Genomic DNA, 23,826 nt, shown 5'->3' with positions numbered 1-23,826 from the left:
CCTCTTTCTAAAGCTGCAGACCCTGGTGCGATTGCGATGCTCTGGTGGCTAGAGATCCACCCATACTCACGTGCGTGCGCATTGGGTGCCCTCCTCCACAGACACTGCCAGCCACCCTGTTGTGTCTTTATACCAATTGAACTTTCTCTTTTCTCTGGAATAACAGAAAGATTGAGGCTTCTGCCTACCCAGAGGCAAGGGTGGGTCCTTCATTTATGTTTAGTCTGAATTATATGAAAGATAGCACTTCCCAAATCTAAGCTTCTGTCCCAGTCCTCCACAACATCACAGTTCCTCCCTTCCTTCCCCAGTGATGCCCATGAACTGCCAGTAGAGGCTGCTGTGGTGCCGTGTGTGGAATCACCTGGTTCATAGAGCACCCTACGCTGTCATTTTCTTTCTCTTACACTAATTCTCCCCTCCAAATAATGTTTTTAATTTCTTAAGATGTCAGGAGACTCCTGGTTTTAGTTTTCAGATGACTTGGAGAGCCATCTAGGACCCTAGCTCCCTCTGAAATAAAGTTTCCTCAACTTCCATCTTGTAGAGTAGCCTTCTGGTATCCAATGATCCCCTTGTCTCTGCAAAAAGAAATTTAAAGTCTTGAAAGATGGAGACAGACATCTGTTCTGTTCTGTTTCAGTGATGACCAGTAGCTAACAAGCCCTTTATATGCATGGTCACATTTAATCTTCATGAATCTATAAGGTAGTTTTATCCCTTCTTTATAGGTGAGGAGACAGACTTGTAAGTGCCTCCCCTGTGGTCACACAGCTTAGGGACCTGGGTTTAGTGTACAAATATGACTGCTAAGCTCAGGCCTTTAGTGACTCCTTTCTCACTGACTAGACAGAAGAGGCCTGAGACTACAGATCAAGAACTTGACCTTACATAAATGGCAGAACACAGTGCTTACTGCTGAACTGGGCAGTAGGTCCTAGAAATATTGGGGAGCAGCACCTGCCAGGAGGTAGGAAAATGGCCAGTTTTAGTGGCTACATTCAGCGCACAGGACTTGATTGGGCATCTGGGATTTCCATTCTTCCTCACTCGTTTTGAGTGGAAGGCAGTTTAGCATTACTTCAAATGTCCTCTGATCTGGTCTAAATGATGGAGATCAGTAGTGAATACTGATCGTGCAGCCGGTAAGAGTTCAGTGATGGAGGGTGCTATGCACGTGGAAGTAGTGCCTTGGGCCAAACCACAGAACAGAAAATTGGAACCGAATTATATAAATCAAGGTCAGACATTTCCCGTTCAACCCACAGGGTGGAGTTTTCTCCATTCCTATCCTACTGAATATAAGCCCTGATTTGATGTCAGTCACTGGGAGGAGCGGCTGGTAGGACTCATTTCAGCTCGGCATTCACCATGAATATCAAGGTAGTCCTCGTGTTCCTGGCACTTTCCCTCATTACCATCTTTGCCCTGACCTATGTCTTGCTGACCAGCCGAGGGGGCTCCAGCCAGCCTCCCCGCTGCCCCTCTGTATCCCATGGTGCCCAGCGGTGGACACACCCTGGCCAGAGCCAGCTGTTTGCAGACCTGAGCCGAGAGGAGCTGATGGCTGTGATGAGCTTTCTGACCCAGCAGCTGGGGCCAGGCCTGGTGGATGCAGCCCAGGCCCGCCCCTCAGACAACTGCATCTTCTCGGTGGAGCTGCAGCTGCCCCCCAAGGCTGCAGCCTTGGCACACCTGGACAGGGGGAGCCCCCCACCTGCCCGGGAGGCACTGGCCATCGTCTTCTTTGGCGGACAACCCCAGCCCAATGTGAGTGAGCTGGTGGTGGGACCGCTGCCCCACCCCACCTACATGCGGGATGTGACTGTGGAGCGTCACGGGGGCCCCGTGCCCTATCACCGCCGCCCAATGCTGGGAACTGAGTTTGCCCAGATGTGGACACATTTGAAAGAGGTGGAGCTACCCAAGGCACCAGTCTTCCTTGCTTCAGTCTTCAACTACAATGGCTCCACCTTGGCATCTCTGCATGCCACACCTAGTGGCTTGCGCTCAGGGGACCGTACTACCTGGATAGCGCTCCACCATAACATCTCAGGTGTTGGGATTTTCCTTCACCCAGTGGGGCTGGAGCTACTGCTGGACCACAGGGCCCTGGACCCTGCCCACTGGGCTGTCCAGCAGGTCTTCTACCTCGGGCGCTACTATGCAGACTTGGGCCAGTTGGAATGGGAGTTTAAGGCTGGCCGGCTGGAAGTGGTTCGAGTTCCTCTGCCCCTGCCAAATGGGGCTTCATCCCTGAGGTCCCGGGTCTCCCCAGGTCCTCTTCCTCCTCTTCAGTTTTCACCCCAGGGCTCCCAGTACAGTGTACAGGGGAACCTGGTGGTATCCTCCCTCTGGACATTTACCTTTGGCCATGGGGTATTCAGTGGCATGAGGATTTTTGATATTCAGTTCAAGGGCGAGCGAGTAGCCTATGAAATCAGTGTCCAGGAGTGTGTAACTATCTACGGTGCTGATTCACCCAAGACAATGATGACCCGATACTTGGATAGCAGCTACGGACTTGGCCGTAACAGCCGGGGCTTGGTGCGGGGTGTGGACTGCCCCTATCAATCTACAATGGTGGACATCCACATATTAGTAGGCAAAGCAGCAGTCCAGCTGCTCCCAGGGGCTGTGTGTATATTTGAGGAGGCCCAAGGATTACCCCTTCGTAGGCACCACAATCACCTTGAGAGTCATTTCTACGGTGGTTTGGCCAGCTCAGCTCTTGTAGTCAGGTCTGTGTCATCTGTAGGCAACTATGACTACATTTGGGACTTTGTATTGTACCCAAATGGGGCACTTGAAGGGCGGGTCCATGCCACAGGCTTCATCAACACAGCTTTCCTGAGTGGAGGGGAAGAAAGCCTCCTCTTTGGGAACCGTGTAGGGGAACGGGTGCTGGGGACGGTGCACACACATGCCTTCCACTTCAAGCTGGACCTGGATGTGGCAGGTGAGTGCTCAGGGAATGAGGGTTGCGAGTTGGGGTGGGGCAGAGGGAAGGGAGATCCCCCCATCAAGCCAGAAGAGGCAAGAGAGTAGCATTCCTGCTCCACAATTCACAGAGCAGGGACTGATTTGAGTGTATGCATCTGCAGTCAGTCTGAAATACTGGGTTTATTTGGTATCTGGCAGAGGTAGAGGGTTCCCTCGCCAAGTTCTGATCATCCAGCCCCTCTGACTTGCTGCCACTGAGAAATTAGTTTAATGCAACGGCTATGCCTGTCTGCCTTAACCTTGAGTGACTGGGTGGTGAGTTTGTCCTAAGGCTGGATGAGGCTGGAGTTGGGGTTCTCTGAGTCCTAATTTTGCAGGTCAGTGGAGGAGGGTAAAGTGGGGACCTGAACAGAGGTAGGAAGCAGTCCATCTAAAGAGATTTTCAGGGTAGAGGTGGCCCGGACATGAGACGGAGGTGGAGTACAGCTGACAATTGCTCCACAGGAATTCAGACAACTGGGGAGACAGGATAGTGGCCCATCCTCCTGGGGAGGGCTATCCCACCCCTGTCAGCCTGTGTCAACACAGTGGGCTCTCCAGTGGCGTGGTAGGCATGTAGTAGGCTTGCTGCAAGTGTAGAGAGGGAGTTCTCAAGTAGGTCTCAGAGTGCAAAAAGCACTTGCTGCTCCTGACATGTTTTGTTGGGGACAGAAAATAACCAACTTGTCAAATCAGACGGTTAGACCCAGAGGAAAATTATAAATCCACCAGACCCTTTCCAGTTTACAGTTAGGGAAACTGAGTATGGGGGCAGATGCCCAATTATATTGTGCTGTAACTAGGGATATTTCTTGTGAAAGATTTTATTTTCCTGGGTGTAGAGAGAGAGAGAGAGAGAGAGAGAGTGTGTGTGTGTGTGTGTGTGTGTGTGCACGCATGCGTGCGTGCGCAGAGGGGGGAGGAAGAACAAAGGAAATAGCATGATTGAAATGGCATATTAACGATTCTTTGATATATTTGGAATATGACCTTTCTGATTTGAGGTGTCCCTTCAGCGTTTTTGGTATTAAAGAGCCTTGTCTTAGGAAGTAAAATCGAGTAATGTTTATTGGCTCTTTAGTGGGTACAACATAGTCTGGGCCAGAGGCTGTCAGGCCCCCTGTGCATAGGACAGCCAACAGAGGCACTGGCTTCAGTAGAGCACCCCCTGTGCCAGCTGCCTTCATATAGGTCATGTTTAAAGAAAATGACAGTCTTGTCAAGTATACGATCTAATGCCAAGTGGGTGGCATGATGAGTGCAGGTTACCAATGCAATAGAGTTCTAAGGATATCCCAGACAATTTAAAGATATAAATCTATTTATATACTTTTTTTTTTGAGAGACACAGGGACAGACAAAAAGAGAGGTAGATGAGAAGCATCGACTCATAGTTGTGGCACCTTAGTTCATTGATTGCTTTCTCATATGTGCCTTGACCAGGGGGGCTCCAGCTGAGTCAGTGACCCTTAGCTCAAGCTAGTGAGTGTGACCTTGAGCTTCAGGCCAACAACCATGGGGTCATGTCTATGATCCCATGCTCAAAATGGTGACCCTGCGCTCAAGCTGGTGAGCCCACGCTCAAGCCGGCAACCTCAGGGTTTTGAACCTGGGTCCTCAGCATCTAGGCTAATGCTCAATCCACTGCACCACTGCCTGGTCAGGCTAAATCTATTCACTTTTGAAAAAGACTGAAAGTCATCTCCATCTTGTTTAGAAAGAAAGCTAATAGGGGTATGCAGAGCACCGTGGAAGAGGACTGAGTTTTTCCAGCCAGCTTCTCCAAGACAAATGTCCCTTTCATAGTTATAAGAATGCAACTGGCCACCTGTGTATGCTTTTCCACAGAACAGCTTTTATTATGTTCAGTGTAGAGGTTCAGAAAATGAGAATAAAGAAATAATTGGTCCAAGGGTAGACCAGTGCTAACAGAACTTTCTGCAGAAATGGAAATGTGCTGTGTCCACATGTGGCTATTGAGCCCCTGAAATGTGGCTAGTGTGACTGAGGAACTGTTTTTTTTTTTTTTACAGAGTCAGAGAGAGGGATAGATAGAGACAGACAGGAACGAAGAGAGATGAGAAGCATCAATCATTAGTTTTTCGTTGCGACACCTTAGTTCATTGATCGCTTTCTCATATGTGACTTGACTGTGGGTCTTCAGCAGCCCGGGTAACCCCTTGCTTGAGCCAGCGACCTTGGGTCCAAGCTGGTGAGGTTGTTTTTTTTTTTTTTTTTTTTTTTTTGTATTTTTCTGAAGCTAGAAACGGGGAGAGACAGTCAGACAGACTCCCACATGCGCCTGACCGGGATCCACCTGGCATGCCCACCAGGGGGCGATGCTCTGCCCCTCCAGGGTGTCGCTCTGTCAGGACCAGAGCCACTCTAGCCCCTGGGGCAGAGGCCAAGGAGCCATCCCCAGCGCCCGGGCCATCTTTGCTCCAATGGAGCCTTGGCTGCGGGAGGGGAAGAGAGATAGAGAGGAAGGAGAGGGGGAGGGGTGGAGAAGCAGATGGGCGCTTCTCCTGTGTGCCCTGGTCGGGAATCGAACCAGGGACTTCTGCACGCCAGGCCGATGCTCTACCACTGAGCCAAACCGGCCAGGGCCAACCTGGTGAGTTTTGCTCAAACCAGATGACCCGCACTCAAGCTGGCGACCTTGGGGTCTCGAACCTGGGTCCTCCGCATCCCAGTCCGATGCTTTATCCACTGCACCACCACCTGGTCAGGCAGAGGAACTGTATTTTTAACTTACATGCAATAGCCACTTGTGACTGGAGGTAACCACAGGGCAGGGTCAAAGAAGATGAGCTAGCTCTCAGATCTAGACCTCTTGGCTCCCAGCACGTAGTGTTTTCTGATGAGTTCTGCTGCCCTTTGTCAGGCAGAACAGTGGAAGTGGTAGAGGAGATGAGGAAACTGTCTCACCTGGTATGGAACTCCTCTCCTTCCCCTCACCTGGCAGGGCTGAAAAACTGGGTGGTAGCTGAAGACGTGGTATTTAAACCGGTGGCAGCCCCTTGGAGTCCAGAACACCAACTGCAGCGTCCACAGCTGACTCGGCAGGTCCTGGGAAGGGAGGACCTGGCAGCTTTTTCCTTGGGAAATCCCCTTCCTCGCTACCTTTACCTGGCTGGCAACCAGACTAATGCCTGGGGTCATCAGCGTGGTTACCGAATCCAGATCCACAGCCCCTTCGGCATCCACATGCCCCTGGAGAGCGACATGGAAAGGGCCCTCAGCTGGGGGAGGTGAGAAGGGCTCTGGATACTGGGTGGTAGGGAAAGACTGGTCCTCCTCCCCATCCCAGCTCTTAGAGACCCCAACTTATTGTCCTTGGCTTACCATCAACCCTGTACCTCCTCTCAGATCCAAGTAGATATGGGTTGGGAGATGTTCTCACACAGAATCTGATCCAAAGGACTTCTGGGACAGTAGAGATCTTTGATATTTTCTGACTCCACCTTCTTACAACATTCCTGGTCAGATACCAGCTCGTGGTGACCCAGAGGAAAGAAAAAGAGTCACAGAGCAGCAGCATCTATTACCAGAATGACATCTGGACACCAACTATTGCCTTTGCTGACTTCATCAATAATGAAACTCTCCTCGGAGAGGTTGGTAGCTCTAGAGACAGAGGGGAGGGGCTCTTCTGTCCAGCGTCTTGGCTGCCCAACCCCTGACCCTAGGTTGGAGAGAATGGTATATTTCTAGTTTCTCAGATTCAGAAGCCAAGGAGTTCTCTGATGACCATTATGAGTCATCCCTCCTGGGGTGAGATTAGACCTGGGATACTGATTACCCTACAGCTTCCTACATGGGTCATCACATTTTGAGAGTCTGGGGCTGGAAGGAGGTCTGGAAGCAGGGCTGAGGCTGGACGTTGGGGATTGTGGCTGAGGGGTGGTTCTCTGGGTCTTCCCTCCAAAGTTCTCCAGCAACTCCCTCTTCCTGCAGGACCTGGTGGCCTGGGTTACAGCCAGCTTCCTGCACATCCCCCATGCTGAGGATGTCCCCAACACAGTTACTGTGGGGAACAGAGTTGGCTTCTTGCTCCGACCCTATAACTTCTTTGATGAGGATCCCTCAATCTTCTCCCCTGGCAGCGTCTACTTTGAGAAGGGCCAGGATGCTGGGCTCTGTGATGTCAACCCTGTGGCCTGCATCCCCCACTTGGTGACCTGTGTCCCAGACCTGCCACCTTTCTCTTATCAAGACTTTTAACCCCAAGGGTGTGATGGGACATGGAGTGGGGGGTGGGTGCTAAGACATATGTACCTTCCTCTCTGTTCCCAGTTCCCACTCCCCTCCCATCCTCTTAATGTTATTCAGAAAACAGCTTCTTCCCACACTAAACACCCATATAGCCTTTTGATTAATTCATATTTTCAGTTTCTTTTTTCATGTTTTTTTAAAAATGTTTATTTTATTGATTTTAGAGAGAGTGGGAGAGACAGGAATATCAATCTGTTCCTATATGTGCCCTGACCTGGGATTGAACCAGCAACCTCTGTGCTTTGTGATGATGCTCTAACCAACTGAGCTATCTGGCCAGGGCTAGTTTCTTTTTTTAAAATGATGAATTTATATAAATGGTATTATTATTAAAATAGTCAAGTAAAATCACCACAAATCCTACCACTCAGAAATAACTAGTGTTCACATTTGGTGATCATCATACCAGATATTTCTTCATCAGGTGCATTGAAATGGAAGAATAGACAGAATTTTATAAAAATAGATGGTAGGTACAATTTATAATAAAAATATTACAAGATTTTTACTTGAATTTCTTTTATGTGACTTTTGAAGTATCTAGAATTCCTCAGAGAATATTAAGGATTCCAGCCAAGGAAATTAGCAATGGAGGAGAGAGGACAAGGGGACAGACCTGGCCAAGAAATGCTGTTTGGGAAACTGAAGGGCTGGGGGTGGGAGTTCCATTGGGAGAACAATAGTTGCAAGTTCCAGGAAAGGGAACATCTGGCCCTGGGAAGGTGGGGGCTGGGGGAGGAAGCAGGGCTGAGGGGGATGAGAGACAGATCCTGCTCCTTGGCAGGGGTACATTTTTGTGCTCAGGCTGGTCAACTACATAATTTTGAAATTGCTCCCCCTTCCCCTACCCAGCGCTCCCCAGTTCCACCCCTGACCCAGAGAGCAAAGTCTGACTTGGAGCCTTTAAGAAAAAGCCATGTAAGGTCTGTGGAAATCGCCTCTGCCCTGTAGCAGGCCCGCCCCCAGCCCTGGCCCGCCCCACCCCCAGCCCCAGCCTTCCCACTTCTTCCCACTCTCAGTCTCCTTTGCCTCTGGGAACTGGAAACCTAAACCAGAGTCCAGGAGCCCCCAACATAGGATCCAAGAGAGACCCTCATCCGCTGACCTGAGAATACACGTCTCCATTCTGGTTCAATCCGCTGTCCTCTGCTCACCAGACAATGAACCAGAAGACCACCCTGGTGCTCCTCGCTCTGGCGGTCATCACCATCTTTGCCTTGGTATGTGTCTTGCTGGCTGGCAGAGGAGGAGATGGGGGTGAACCCAGCCTGCCTCCCCCTTGCCCCTCCATATCACCCAGTGCCCAGCGGTGGACACACCCTGGCCAGAGCCAGCTGTTTGCAGACCTGAGCCGAGAGGAGCTGATGGCTGTGATGAGCTTTCTGACCCAGCAGCTGGGGCCAGGCCTGGTGGATGCAGCCCAGGCCCGCCCCTCAGACAACTGCATCTTCTCGGTGGAGCTGCAGCTGCCCCCCAAGGCTGCAGCCTTGGCACACCTGGACAGGGGGAGCCCCCCACCTGCCCGGGAAGCACTGGCCATCGTCTTCTTTGGTGGACAACCCCAGCCCAATGTGAGTGAGCTGGTGGTGGGACCGCTGCCCCACCCCACCTACATGCGGGATGTGACCGTGGAGCGTTATGGGGGCCCCGTGCCCTATCACCGCCGCCCCGTGCTGATCCGAGAATACCTGGACATAGACCAGATGATCTTCGACAGAGAGCTGCCCCAGGCTGCTGGTCTCCTCCACCACTGCTGCTTCTACAGACGCCAAGCAAGGAACCTCGTGACAATGACCACGGCCCCCCGGGGTTTGCGATCTGGGGACCGAACCACCTGGTTTGGCCTCTACTACAACATCTCAGGGGCTGGAATTTACCTGCATCCTGTGGGGTTGGAGCTACTGGTAGACCACAAGGCTCTGGACCCTGCCCGCTGGACCATCCAGAAGGTGTTCTTTCAAGGCCGCTACTATAAGAGTCTGGCTGAGCTAGAGGACCAATTTGAGGCTGGCCTGGTGAATGTGGTGCTGATCCCAGACAATGGCACAGGTGGCTCCTGGTCCCTGAAGTCCCAGGTGCCTCCAGGTCCTGCTCCCCCTCTGCAGTTCCATCCCCAGGGCCCCCGCTTCAGTGTCCAGGGTGGTCGAGTGGCCTCCTCATTGTGGACTTTCTCTTTTGGCCTCGGAGCTTTCAGTGGCCCAAGGATCTTTGACATCCGCTTCCAGGGAGAGAGGCTAGCTTATGAAATCAGCCTCCAAGAGGCCTTGGCCATCTATGGTGGAAACTCCCCCGCAGCATTGCTGACCCGCTATATTGATGGCAGCTTTGGCATGGGCAAGTACTCCACGCCTCTGACCCGTGGGGTGGACTGCCCCTACCTGGCAACCTATGTGGACTGGCACTTCCTTTTGGAGTCCCAAACTCCCAAGACAAGACAAGATGCCTTCTGTGTATTTGAACAGAACCAGGACCTCCCCCTGAGACGACACCACTCAAATTTCTACTCCCACTATTTTGGGGGCCTTTCAGAGACAGTGCTGGTCATCAGATCTGTATCCACCTTGCTCAATTACGACTATGTGTGGGATATGGTCTTCCACCCCAATGGGGCCATAGAAGTCAAATTCCATGCCACGGGCTACATCAGCTCAGCGTTCCTCTTTGGTGCCGCCCGAAGTTACGGGAACCAGGTTGGGGAGCACACGCTGGGCACCATCCACACCCACAGTGCCCACTTCAAGGTGGATCTGGATGTAGGAGGTAAGACATCCTAGAAGGGGGAGGGATTCCCGAAGAGAGGGCTGAGGGATTGTCTCTATTTGGTTTAGGGTTACGGCGGTTACGTAGGAAAGGAAGATATGAGAATGAGTGATTTTGGAGTTCATGCTTCTTCTTTGGCTGGATAGGAGACAGTTAGATGCTGAATTTTATTTAGCTCATTGACTGAGTGCACAGCTGCCGCCCTCCCTCCATGTGACCTCATCAGAAAGTCTTGGGAAAAGAGAAAGCTCAGAGAGGAGGCAGGATCTGGGCCAACAGAGTCCCTTTGCCCTCTCCCCTCCCTGCACCTTATACGGGACCCATTTCAGGGACGTGGCCATTTGTTTGTCTGTTTATTTCTCTGCATCTGGCCTGTGGTGCTTGTGTTCGGAGGACACGTTTGCATTCTGCCAACTCCCGGCATGTGCAGGCCAGCCATGGAACACCCCAGGTTAGACATTTCTCAGAGAAATGAGCCTTCCTCCTCCCTGATTTTCCATCTCTCTCTGGACCTAAGTGTGGGGGTAGAATGGACCCTGTGGAACATTCCAGATGGTTCCTGGTGGTCACAGAGAGAGCCAAGGAGACATGATGTCTTGGAGTCTTTTTACTTTCCTTCCCCACATTGAGCTAATCACCAGATTTTTTTCTGTTCTGCCTCCGAAATACCTTAAACTCCTCACTAGGCTCCGCTCTCATATCCTTGTTGGTGCCAGAGCTCTTTCTGCTGCTTCTACTCTTCTTCCTCCTGCATCGAGGATCAATTCTGTATCCAAAGGGACCTACCAGCCATCCAGCCTGCTCCCTCATGCAGGTCTCACTTACATCACCTATAGGATCCCGCCCACAGAAGAACCTACAAGGTCCTTCCCTTCAGAATGCAGCTCTACCTGCCTTTCAAATTCTTCCCTGGGCATGGCTTTAGCCACACACACACACACACACACACACACACACACACACACACACACCCTGTCCCTGGACACACACAGCACATAAGATAGACGGGCTTCTTTGCTTTTGCTCCTGTTTTGCCCCTGCTGAGAATGCCCTGCTATGTCATCTCTGCTGGTAACATCCCAGGAGGCCAGGCTGAAAAGTTGCCCTGGAAGGCTCCCTTTTCCTACCTGCACCTCTGTTCCTATAACCTCGAATCTTGAATGTGTTCCTCTCACATTGCAGGCCAGTCAGGGCATTGCCGTCTGCACCCTCTGTGAGAGCAGAAGGGTAAGGATGATGTTTTGTTCATCTGTGTGTCCCCAGGGCCGAGCCTGGGCCTCGCCACTAATGAGATAAGTGAATAAACAAAATAATAAATAAGTGAAATCCTTGATGAAATACTTTACAGGTTAACAGCTTTGGCTAAAACATTGGGGATATTTTGGGGGTGGGGAAGGGAAGCAGAGGGCACACTCTGTTCTGGGCTTCTCTTTGGCCCCCAATTGGAAGCCAGGTGGGGACAGGGCACCTGCATGATCAGCCCTCCCTCCTGCCCCTTCTCCCCCTCTTTCACCCCACCCGGCAGGACTGGAGAACTGGGTCTGGGCTGAGGACATGGTCTTTGTCCCCATGGCGGTACCCTGGAGCCCTGAGCACCAGGTGCAGAGACTGCAGTTGACCCGGAAGCTGCTGGAGACAGAAGAGCAGGCCGTGTTCCCCCTGGGCAGTGCCTCCCCTCGCTACCTGTACCTGGCCAGCAACCGCAGCAACAAGTGGGGTCACCCGCGGGGCTACCGCATCCAGATGGTCAGTTTTGCTGGCGAGCCGCTGCCCCAGAACAGCTCCATGGAGAGAGCCGTCAGCTGGGGGAGGTGAGCGGTGGGTGTCACAGAGGCTGGGGGCGATGGGAGTGGGGCATTGGGGATGCAACTGGAAACTCATTTCAAACCGTATGCAAAGTGAGATAAGAGCTCTAGGAGGATTCCCAAGTTACCAAAAGGCACATGCAGTGGGCACTGGGCATGTCCTCCCTTTGAGGACTAAAGCTCAGGGCTGAGAACTTTTTTCTCCTTTGCATGGGGGAGGGACCATGCTGTGATATGGCAAGGGGGTAAATAGGAGGCCCTGGAAATATGTTGGATGCCTCACCAGGTTGGCATCAGAGTCACTGAGTGAATGAGATGGGAAAGCTCAGTGAGGTTCACATGCTCAACTCCCTTCCATCACAATCTGGCAGCAGAATAGAGCAAGTGACCTTAGAGGCCTGACCTCCCTAGGTACCAACTGGCAGTGACCCAGCGGAAGGAGGAAGAGCCCAGCAGCTCCAGTATCTTCAATCAGAATGACCCTTGGGCCCCCACTGTGGATTTCACTGACTTCATCAACAACGAGACCATTGTTGCAGAGGTCAGCTGATTGGAGGGGCCAGTGAGAGGGGTAGGGGCACGCAGATGAGATCCATCATCTCTTGGGGATCCCTGAAAACCGTCTGGTCTCCTCAGGAGTGGAGCTGACTCCTGCCTTCTGTACTTTCATGGATCTGATCGTTACCTCTTGAGGGAGTCTTCCCACGCTGGGAATTCATTTGCAGATGCTGCCGAATCCCTAGCCTATCCTCAAGACCCTACAACTCTGAGTCTCAGCTCTGTGCACTGAGTACTTTTCAGGCCCTAAGACTCAAGGAGGGCTGGAGGTCACCAAGGAAGACCACGTCTCTTGTATCTACAGCCCATTCCTGGTGGGACCACTAAAGGATTAATTTCTGAATGTTGGCCTTTTCTGCCTCCTAGGCCCTTATCTTCTCTTCTTCATCCTGCTTCCATCAGTTCTAGTATGAGAACGTTCTGGGAGTTAAGGGGGAAGGAGCTAAAGTTGACTGTAGCATTATTATTCCTCTGGGGATGGATAGGCCGATGAAGATGTAATAGGAAATGTTAGAGAGGGAGAGCACAGCACAGGCTGGGTCAGGAAGGCAGGTGTTGCTCCCAATATGAATATGAAATTGATTATGCTTTGACTTCTGGACCAATAAGAAAAATGTATAAAGACTTAAGATCCACCTGACCAGGCGGTGGCGCAGTGGATAGAGCATCAGACTGGGACCCGGAGGATCCAGGTTTGAAACTCTGAGGTTGCTGGCTTGAGCATGGGCTCACCAGTTTGAGCGTGGGGGTCGATGGCTTGAGCATGGGATCATAGACATGACCCACGGTCACTGGCTTGAGCCCAAACGTCATTGGCTTGAGCCCAAGGTCGCTGGCTTGAGCAAGGGGTCACTTGCTCTGCTGTAGCCCCCCACTCAAAGTATATATGAGAAAGCAGTCAATGAACAACTAAGACAGGGGTCCCCAAACTTTTTACACAGGAGGCCAGTTCACTGTCCCTCAGACCATTGGAGGGCCAGACTATAAAAAAAAACTATGAACAAATCCCTATGCACACTGCACATATCTTATTTTAAAGTAAAAAAACAAAGGGGAACAAATACAATATTTAAAATAAAGAACAAGTAAATTTAAATCAACAAACTGACCAGTATTTCCATGGGAACAATGCTCCTCTCGCTGACCACCAATGAAAGAGGTACCCCTTCCGCAAGTGCGGCGGGGCCATATAAATAGCCTCAGGGGGCCACATGCGCGGCCCGCGGGCCATCGTTTGGGAACCCCTGAGCTAAGGTGCAGCAACAAAGAATTGATGCTTCTCATCTCTCTCCCTTTCTGTCTGTCTCTGTCTTTCCCTCTCTCTGACTCTTTCTGTCTCTGTCAAAAATAAAAAATAAAAAAAAATTTAAGATCCTTTTGAGGAAAGGGGGCGTGACAAATCCTACATACAAAGCTACTGTGTGAGGCAGGTGTGCCTTTAGCAAAGCCAGGCCTTATGATTCTCTTTCTTCTCCCCTGCTAGGACTTGGTGGCCTGGGTGACAGCTGGTTTCCTGCACATCCCACATGCAGAGGACATTCCCAACACGGTGACTGTGGGAAATGGTGTGGGCTTCTTCCTCCGACCCTACAACTTCTTTGACCAGGATCCAACTTCCAATTCTGCTGACTCCATCTATTTCCGGGGAGACCAGGATGCTGGGGCCTGTGAGGTCAACCCCCTGGCTTGCCTCCCCAAGGACGCTGACTGTGCCCCCGAGCTCCCCGCCTTCTCTCATGGGGGCTTCTCTCACAACTAGGTGGTCCCTGGGATGAGTAATGTTTCCAAGGACCCTGGGGTCGGGAAGCTGTGGACACTGGGTTGGGCAGATTGATGCCATTTTTCCCTTCCTCACACTCCTGAGGTTTCTTCCTCCCCCTCCCCAAGGTTGCCTCCTGCCATCATCCTCTCTTGCTTCCTTTCTCTATTGGGAGCACGCTGAGCCTGTAATACTGGCAGTGGGGGGGGGGGGGCACAGGGAAGACCCAGCTTTGTTGTCAACAGACCTGCTGGGTTCCTGTCCCATAGAAGAGAGGAATGGCCAGCCAGGAGCTTGGAATGATGGCCAAGCTTTTCGCCAGAGATCCTTTTTTTTCTTTCTGGTTTTCCCAAATAGTTTTAGGCTGTCTCCAGGTCCCTTCTGGCTTCCAGTCCCTGCCTTGGGAGATGGAGCTGGGCCTCTGCAATGAGGATAGTCCCCTAGCAGCGCCAGGACAGGCTCCTGCCAGGCCTGTGCAGGCATGGAGGAGCGGGAAGGGGCTTCTTTTTTTTTTTTTTTTTTTTTTTTTTTTCATTTTTCCGAAGCTGGAAACAGGAAGGCAGTCAGACTCCTGCATGCGCCCGACCAGGATCCACCCGGCATGCCCACCAGGGGGCGATGTTCTGCCCATCCAGGGCGTCGCTCTGTTGTATCCAGAGCCATTCTAGCACCTGAGGCAGAGGCCAAGGAGCCATCCTCAGCGCCCAGGCCAACTTTGCTCCAATGGAGCCTTGGCTGTGGGAGGGGAAGAGAGAGACAGAGAGGAAGGATAGGGGGAGGGGTGGAGAAGCAGATGGGTGCTTCTCCTGTGTGCCCTGACCGGGAATCGAACCCGGGACTCCTGCATGCCAGGCCGACGCTCTACCGCTGAGCCAACCGGCCAGGGTAGGAAGGGGCTTCTTAATCCATATTCTCCTTATCCAAGTCCTCCACCTTTTTCCCTCTGCCTCTTGCCTACTACCTCCTCCTTCTGTTCCTACTCTTTCTTATATCCTGGGATTTCCCTCCCAGCCCTCATTTCTCAACTTCAGTCTCCTTTTCTGGCCCTAAGCCTATGGAAATTTCAAAATGCCGGGAACATCTAGGTTGAGAGAACAATCCCCATCTGTCCCCGTGTCTGTCACATATGGGGAGTAGGAGGTACAACAACCCCAGGCCTGGGCAGGGTGTGTTCTCTCTGCCCATAGGTATAGCCTTGCCTTGCAGTCTCAACAGAGGATGGTCATAGAGACAGCGGTGAGCAAAGTTAGCATTTTAGGTGGTTTTGTGGGAACAGTGGTAATGAGGAGTGGTCATTTTGTGCCAGGGCTGTGTGTGACCAGTGACCTCTGTCCTCCACAGCAGCCAACACAGGAGGCTGGGTGGACACCAAGGGTGAGAAGCAGAAATACCCAGGAACTCCAGTGACCAATGGGGCGGGGCTGTCCAATCACATGCGGGCATGCAAATGAGCTGGATTGGGGGCCAATATACAAATAGCAAGAGTTTGGAAAGCCCAGAAACGTCCTTCCCTAGAGGATTGGTTAAATAAATTCTGGTACAGCCTTATAATGCAATACTATGCAGCTATAAATACATATAATTATATCTCCTTGTATACTAATAGGGATAATCTTCCGATGAAAGGCAAGGTGCAGAAATGTGTATAGTGTATTTCCCATTTGTGATTTTTCTTTCTTCTTTTCTAAGTTAGAGGAGGGGACATAGAGAGACAGACTCCTGCATGTGCCCTGGCTACCAGGATCCACCCGGCAACCTCCATCTGGGGCAGACGCTCTGCCCATCTGGGAACATGCTGCTACCGAGCTATTTTTAGCACCTGAGGTGGAGGCTCCAGGCAGCCATCCTCAGCAGCCCGGGCTGATGTGCTTGAACCAATCAAGTCATGGCTGCGAGAGGGGAAGAGAGAGAGAGAGCAGGGGTAGGTATGGAGAAGCCGATGGTCACTTCTCCTGTGTGCCCTGACCAGGAATCGAATCTGGGACATCCACACGCTGGGCCAATGCTCTACCACTGAGCCCACTGGCCAGGGCTTCATTTGTGATTTAGAAAGGAGGAAAATATAAATATACATTTGTTTATAAATGAACACATTGTGGACAGATCATGAGAATTCTCATGTTTTCTGTTCTAAGGCTTGTTTTACAAAGTATCATACTTTAAAAAGATATTAGCTTGCAAGAACATGTAATAAATAACTTCAAAATGCAATGGATATTTAATTTTAAAGTGTGCCCTTAACATTTATGTACAAATGCCTGACCAGGCAGTGGCGCAGTGGATAGAGCTTCGGACTGGGATGCAGAGGACCCAAGTTTGAGACCCCGAGGTCGCCAGCTTGAGTGCGGGCTCATCTGGTTCGAGCAAAAGCTCATCAGCTTGGACCCAAGGTTGCTGGCTTGAGCAAGGGGTCACTCGGTCTGCTGAAGGCCCACAGTCAAGGCACATATGAGAAAGCAATCAATGAACAACTAAGGTGTCGCAACAAAAAACTGATGATGCTTCTCATCTCTCTCTGTTCCTGTTTGTCTGTCCCTATCTATCCCTCTCTCTGACTCTCTCTGTCTCTGTAAAAAAACAAACAAACAAAAAAACCACATTTATGTAAAACATTTTTTGTACTTGTTCAATAGAAACTTATCTGGCCACTGGGTAAAGCTAGCAATAAAACTACTGGTCCACAATGTGTGAATATTCCGAGGAATGGGCAACACTGGTTGCCTGTGGAGAGGGAAAGGGTAGTTGTGGACAGGGGAAGGAAGGGATTTAGCACCGTATACCCTTTTGTGCATTTTGAATTTTGAAACATGTGACTGTATTACCTATTCAAATTAAATAATAAATGGACCTAAACAGGACCTGTATCTTTTTTTTTTAACTGACATGTCTTTTTGGACAGGTTAGGGGTGGGGGAGAGGAAAGCGAGTAAAGGGCTGGGCTCACACACTCAATTTTCTTAAGTTTTTGAGACCAAGAGAAATGTACATGGCCCATGGAAACTCCTTTGCCTTCTTTTGCTTGTTGTATATCTCCACAGAAGATGTTAAACCTCAGTCAGTGTCTCTCGGTCTTTCTCTCACTTTCGCTCTGTCTTTTAGAAGAGGGCCAATGAGAAGCCATGGGGAACAGTGACTTCCGCCTGTTGGAAGCTCAGGCCAGGCGGTGAGGTGCAGGAAACAGATTCTGGATGCTGCTCAGCTTATGACGAGAGGGAGATCTACCCAGGGAGCTCAGGCATCGGCTTCTACTACCTCCTATCCTGTCCCAAGCCCAAGTTCACCTCTGAGTCAATGGAACAGTGGATGGGGAGGGGTCCGTAGCTGGAGAAAAACTAGGTTCCAAAAAACAGGGAGAAAGACTTCAGAAAGGAGCAGAGGGCCAGTGGTGGCTAGATTGATTTACAACATAGCCTGGGGTGGAAACAACAGTGGCACAGGACAGAAAGATTCAGGACAAGGGAGACTGAAGACTGAGATGGGGAGAAAAAGGGATGTCCTGGCCACGTGAGGCTTTGAGACTGATTTTACACTTACTCTTCCTCTGACCTGAGTAACTTAACTTTTAAGATGCATATCCTTGCCTGACCAGGCAGTGGCACAGTGGATAGAGTGTCAGACTGGGACACAGAGGACCCAGGTTCAAAACCCCAAGGTCGTCAGCTTGAGTGCCGGCTCATCTGGTTTGAGCCCAAAGGTTGCTGGCTTGAGCAATGGGTCACTCAGTCTGCTGTAGCCACCCGGTCAAGGCACATATGAGAAAGTAATCAATGAACAACTAAGGTGCCACAACCAGGAATTGATGCTTCTCATCACCCTCCCTTCCTGTCTGTCTGTCCCTCTCTGTCACAATAAAACAAAAAAAGATGTGTATCTTTTTGTTTCTACCCCTACGGCTCCTTCTTATGGACAGTTTCCCAGTGGTCCGTGTTGGGGGAAAAGGATTAAAGGAATGCTGGTGTCTACCCCGCCCCCACCCCATCTTACTAACTTCAAGCTCATTACTTTGAAACCCATCTCTAGATCAAAGAATGTGAGTATTTGTATGTGATGAAAGTGTCTGTGTGTAAAAATGCTCACAAGCTTTTATCTGAAAATGTGACTGTGTTGTTTCTACATCTCACCACCAGGAGGACATCAACCCTTCCAAGCCTCAATGGACATGTAGGTCAAGAGAGAGTCTGTCCAGCTTGGGTGAGGAGGGTTATATGACTAGCCCTCCCTCTTCCTCTCCACGCCCTCCACCCTGCCTCCCACCCTGGCAGGACCAGAGAACTGGGTCTGGGTTGAGGATATGGCCTTTGTCCCCACGCAGTACCCTGGAGCCCCAACCCAGTTCCTTCCTTAGACCGCTGAGGCCAGCGACAGTGTTGGTTTCAGACTTACAGTCAAGCGAATTGTGACTGAGGATGTCAGGTTCTGAAAGAACTAGTGTCCCCCAGGCTGAGAACTTAAGCACTTGGGCCCTTAGAGGAGCTGGACAAGGGGATCGCTGGGACTTAGCTCAGAGGGCATAACTGGGACTTCCCCAGGAGTTTAGATGCCAGAACCCCTTGTGAGGAGCCCAGGATGTACTCACCTGCCTCTGCTGTCCTGAAGGCACTGGGGAGGGCTCCAGCTCCCAGTGCACGCAACGAAGACTGATAAAGTGCCTTGTAAGTGCCAGGCACCATGCAAGGCACTGGCATGTATTAGTGAATAAAGAGATACAATTTCTGTCCTCAGAAGCGAGAGAGGCAAGTAAAGGGGCAATTACAGATGAAGACTGTGAATGGGGAGGTGGGAACAGGACAACAGCAGGTCTCCTGAGGGATCTGATGTCTAAATAAACTGCTCTTGGTAGAGGAGTAGAAGTTGGCCGGGGAGAAAGAAAAGTGGAAAGAACATTCTAAGCGGAGGTAATATGTACAAAAGCCAGGAGATGACAAGGTGGCACCATCCAAGTACCCACGTTTATTGACAGGCACATAGGCTGTGAGGGGAGCCCAGAGGAGTGAGGAGGGGACAGAGGAGGCAGGTCCTTTCAAGCCGTGGTTATCCTAACAAAAATGGGGAGCCATGAAAGGATTTTAAGCAAGGGAGTGACAGCATCTGATTTTAGGATATTTCTTTATGATATTCTGACCCACACACAAAGAATAAAGTTGATGAAAGGCCCAGCCACAGAGAGGTGGGTCAGAGATAAGGGATGATGGTGACCTGAAAGCATGATGAAGCCTGGGGGAGGACTGTGGGAAATCTGGCCCAGGGAGGCCCCATTTGGCCTCAGTGCAGCCTATGACCTCATGAATGGAACACTGAAGAGATCACTTGGGAAAGTCAGTTGCTGACTAAAGTGAAAGTTCACCCAAGAATCAGTCACCTTTCTAGTTAGTATGGTTATGTGATCATTGCTTACATTATCCTTGTAAATGTTGTACAGTGCATAGTGGGTTTTTAAAAAGATTTTATTTATTGCCCTGGCCAGTTGGCTCAGTGGTAGAGCATCGGCCCAGTGTGTGGAAGTCCCGGGTTCGATTCCTGGCCAGAGCACCCAGGAGAAGTGCCCATCTGCTTCTCCACCCTTCCCCCTCTCCTTCCTCTCTATCTCTCTCTTCACATCCTGCAGCCAAGGCTCCATTGGAGCAAAGTTGGCCTGGGTGCTGAGGATGACTCCATGGCCTCAGCCTCAGGCGCTAGAATGGCTCAGCCCGCAACGGAACAGCAGCCCAGATGGGCATAACATCGCCCCCCTGGTGGATATGCCAGGTGGATCCCGGTCAGATGCATGTGGGAGTCTGTCTTTCGGCCTCCCTGCTTCTTACTTCAGAAAAATATACAAACACACACAAAAAATATTTTATTCATTGATTTTACAGAGAGAGGAGGGTGGGGAAAGAAGTATCAGCTCATAGCTGCTTCACTTCAGTTGTTCACTGCTTGCTTGTTGTATGTGCCTTGACTGGGCAAGCCCAGGGTTTCAAACGGTGACCTCAGCATTCTAGGTCAACGTTTTGTTCACTGTACCACCAGAGGCCAGACTCACAGTGGGTGTATTTATTTATTTTTTTCAAATTGTATTTAGAAAATTAACTTCAATAGAGTGACATTGATCAATAAGAGTACATAGGTTTCAGGTAAATGTTTCTATACCATTTGAACTGTTCATTATGTTGTATACCCATCATTCAGAGTCAAATCATTTAAAAAAAAGAACAAAAAAAAGCAAAGCCAAATCATTTTTTGTCCCCTTATATTTATCCCTTTTTACCCCCTTATCCCATGCTTCCCTTCCCCCTGGTAACCACTTCACTTTTATCTATGCCCATGAATCTCAGTTCTATATTCCATCTATGTGTGAAATAATACAGGTTTTAGCTTTTTCTGGTTTACTTATTTCATTCAGTATAATGTTCTCAAGGTCCATCCATGTTGTCATAAATGTTACCATGTCATTATTTCTTATGACTGGGTAGTAGTATTCCATTGTATAGATGTACCACATCTTCTTTATCGAATCCTCTAGCGAGGGACATTTGGTTATTTCCATGTCTTGGTCACTGTGAATAATGTTGCAATGAACATGGCGGTGCGTGTGTCTTTTTCTTTTTCTTTTTCTTTTTTTTTAATTTTTCTGGAGTTGGAAATGGGGAGGCAGTCAGACAAACTCCCGCATGCACCTGACCAGGATCCACCCGGCATGCCCACCAGGGGGCGATGCTCTGCCCCTCTGGGGCGTCGCAATCAGAGCCATTCTAGCACCTGAGGCAGAGGCCACAGAGCCATCCTCAGCGCCCGGGCAAACTTTTGCTCCAATGGAGCCTTGGCTGCGGGAGGGGAAGAGAGAGACAGAGAGGAAGGAGAGGGGGAGGGATGGAGAAGCAGATGGGCGCCTCTCCTGTGTGCCCTGCCCGGGAATCAAATCCAGGACTCCTGCATGCCAGGCTGACGCTCTACCACTGAGCCAACCAGCCAGGGCGCGTGCATGTGTCTTTACGTACCAATGTTTTCCCAGTAGAGGGATTTCTGGGCCATATGGTAATTCTATTCTTAATTTTTTGAGGAATCACCATACTTTCGTCCATAATGGTTGTACTAATTTGCATTCCCACCAGCAGTGAATGAGGTTCCTTTTTCTCTATAGCCTCTCCAACACTTGTTATTACCTGTCTTGTTGAATAACAGCCAATCTAACAGGTGTGAGGTGGTATTTCATTGTAGAAAAAAGTTGAACACCTAAAAAAGGTGCCTGGGACCTTCCTGAAAACTTCTTTGATTGGGTTTGGCAGTAAGAACAGGCTCATTAATTCTACAGCCTCTTTACCAGTTTAAGGGGAATTCCCCCTCTTCCCAGCTCCTCCCAGAAGGTTCTCTTTCAGTTATCCGCTCCCTGTATTTATAATCTCTTCCTCATGGCTGGCTCTTCCTCTCTATTCTCATCTCACTGAGCCACTCCGGGACCCCACATCCCCTGAGGGGGATCTTCTCTCAGCCTTCCTGCATGGAGGGTCCTGCCCATCCTGGGTCTGCTCCCTATCTGGCCCCAGTCAGTCCTCAACCTGATGTCTTCCCTCTGCTGATCCTCAAGTCACAGACATTGCTCTGACAAAAGTCACCAGGAACTTCTAAATGCAAAATCAACAGCCTTTTCCAGCCTCCTACCTTCTGGGCATCTCAGTGGATTTGACAACACTGACTTCCTTCTTGAAACTCTCCTGTCTTGACCTCCCCACATTCGGACTCTCCTGTCTGCTTAGTGGTCTCTGCCGGCTCCTTTGCCTCTGCTCCGCCCACCAGGCCCCTTAGCCCCAAAACTTGGCATTTTTCAAAACTCTGTCCTTGAACCTCCTCTTTTCTCTTTGCAGAGGCCCTCCCTGGGTGACCTCAGTGGCCACTGCTACTATGCTCAGTTTCTGCTGCCCTGAGGCCAGACTTACCAAGCCAGGGACAAGGAGGAGGGGTTGACCCGCTTGTTCTTAGTGCAAAATCCCCATTTTATCCTGCTTGTTCATCAAAGCATTTTTAAAATACTGTTTTTCATGACGTGCGTCTGTAGAATATGCAAACCAGATCAGTAAAGAAAAATCAGTTGCCATTTTCATCGAGGACAGTTAGGGCTGATCTCCCTGGAGTGGGGGGGTTATTTTGTTTAAATTCCATCCTGAAGGAAGAGGATCGCTCCCTTTCTCACAACCTTGGCACGAATACCACTACTCCTACAGGTTTAAAGAAAAAGTAAGAATAAAAAGAAGTGGTTGTATAAATATTTCCAGATAATCTGACCTCTCCAGGATTGGTTAACTTGTCCGGGTTCTGAGATGTTTCACTGTCTTCCTCAAATTAGTACCTTACTTAAAACACGAACCACGCAAAGCTTCCTGGCCTTAGCTCTTCTGCCTGCCCTCCTTCCCGCCCACACTTCACACAAATGCGCTAACCTTTTGACCCCCACTGATGCTGTCTCAAGTTTCTGTACCTTTGTACCTCCTGTTCCCTTCGGCTGGATCGTCCTTCCCATTCTCTGCCAGGGAACGCATTCTGCCTGCAAGCCCAGTCTAGCATCATTCCTGGGAAAGTCTTTTCAGACATGTCCAGCTTGGAAAGAATTCTCCCCCAGGTTCAAGAAGGAAGCATGCTCCCTCTCTGGAACCTTCAGTCTCTCCTAGTTCCCCTCAGGACTTGGCCCAGATCATGGTGACCTCCTGCACATCACCTGGCAGAGAATGGAGGTGGCTCTGCTCTCTGCCTCTGCAGCATTTTGGAGGAGTTGAGGGTTGAGGGCTGCTGGATTAATCCCACAGTCTGTTTTCCATGCCCCCTGACCTGTAACCTGTCCATCAGACCTACTCAAAGGGGGTGTGTGTGTGTGTGTGTGTGTGTGTGTGTGTGTGTGTCACTGTTACACTCTGCAGCCCCTGCACCCCCTCTAACTTCTTTTTCCCCCATTTATGGAGGAACAGAGAGAGAGATGAAGGGAAAGGGTAAGAAGAGAGAGAAAGAGAGAGAGGAGATCCAACCCTTTGATCCATTTAGTTGTGTACTCATTGATTGCTTCTTGTATGTGCCCTGATCTGGGATCTAACCTGTGACTTCGATATGCTGGGATGATGCTTTTCCACTGAGCCACCTGGCCAGTGCCCCCTCCAACTGCTGCCCAGCCCTACACCCTGCACACTCCCATGACTTAGGGTGCTCATAGGTCCCCCACACTGTTGACCTGGCTCACTCAACATTTCACCTTCAACTAGTCCCAGGTGCTTCGTGTTCAGAGCATTACTCAAGCATCCCTGGGGTTGCCCCTAGGATTGTGGTTGGTGGGAAGAGCAGGAAAGACTGACTAGGAACAGAGTCGGGAGGGCACTGTGAACTAAAGGAAGGAATGAGGGAATCTGGGTGGAGCGTGTGGGCAGCTGAGTTCTACTTACAGCCTTGTAGCCAGGAGAAAGGTTCCATCTAGAGACTGGAGGACGAGCCCAAGAACAGTCCCTTTTTGCCACTGTCACGTCCTCTTTCCTCTCTCCTCTCTCCAGCTGTGTCATCTCCAGAACCAACTCCTCCCCCACTTTGTTCCCCAACCCTGACCCCGAGTGTTTAATTTGGAACAGAAGACCAGAGGCTTACATGGGCCACTTAGAGTCCACGTTCCTAACTGAGCCCCACCTCCCAAGCCTGGCCTGACCCCCTGTCCTCTCCAGATTCAGCTCCACCCCCA

At 50.4% G+C, this 23,826-nt stretch overlaps 2 protein-coding genes and 1 long non-coding RNA gene across 3 annotated transcripts; 2 read left to right on the top strand and 1 right to left on the bottom strand.

Annotated features, from left to right (window-relative positions):
- Positions 1 to 1,371: 1,371 nt before the first annotated feature.
- Positions 1,372 to 7,325, top strand: AOC2 (amine oxidase copper containing 2). Its single transcript, XM_066255407.1, has 4 exons — positions 1,372 to 2,959; positions 5,948 to 6,233; positions 6,470 to 6,599; positions 6,940 to 7,325. The coding sequence occupies exons 1-4, from the start codon at positions 1,372 to 1,374 to the stop codon at positions 7,204 to 7,206; spliced, it is 2,271 nt and encodes a 756-aa protein (XP_066111504.1). The 3' UTR covers positions 7,207 to 7,325.
- Positions 7,326 to 8,265: 940 nt separating this feature from the next.
- On the top strand, positions 8,266 to 17,014 carry LOC136326928 (amine oxidase [copper-containing] 3). The gene is made up of 4 exons (XM_066263548.1): positions 8,266 to 10,017; positions 11,543 to 11,828; positions 12,234 to 12,363; positions 13,864 to 17,014. The coding sequence occupies exons 1-4, from the start codon at positions 8,418 to 8,420 to the stop codon at positions 14,137 to 14,139; spliced, it is 2,292 nt and encodes a 763-aa protein (XP_066119645.1). The 5' UTR covers positions 8,266 to 8,417; the 3' UTR covers positions 14,140 to 17,014.
- A 2,997-nt stretch (positions 17,015 to 20,011) lies between these two features.
- On the bottom strand, positions 20,012 to 23,666 carry LOC136323564 (uncharacterized). Its single transcript, XR_010728990.1, has 3 exons — positions 23,540 to 23,666; positions 22,052 to 22,164; positions 20,012 to 20,748 (listed from the first exon to the last, which is right to left on the bottom strand). It is a non-coding gene; the product is annotated as an uncharacterized lncRNA (long non-coding RNA).
- Between the last annotated feature and the right edge of the window lie 160 nt (positions 23,667 to 23,826).

This window comes from Saccopteryx bilineata, chromosome 2 (assembly GCF_036850765.1).
Source record: "Saccopteryx bilineata isolate mSacBil1 chromosome 2, mSacBil1_pri_phased_curated, whole genome shotgun sequence".
Lineage (NCBI taxonomy): Eukaryota > Metazoa > Chordata > Mammalia > Chiroptera > Emballonuridae > Saccopteryx > Saccopteryx bilineata.
The sequence above is the reverse complement of the archived record's forward strand: the minus strand, read 5'-3'. Positions and strand labels throughout refer to the sequence as shown.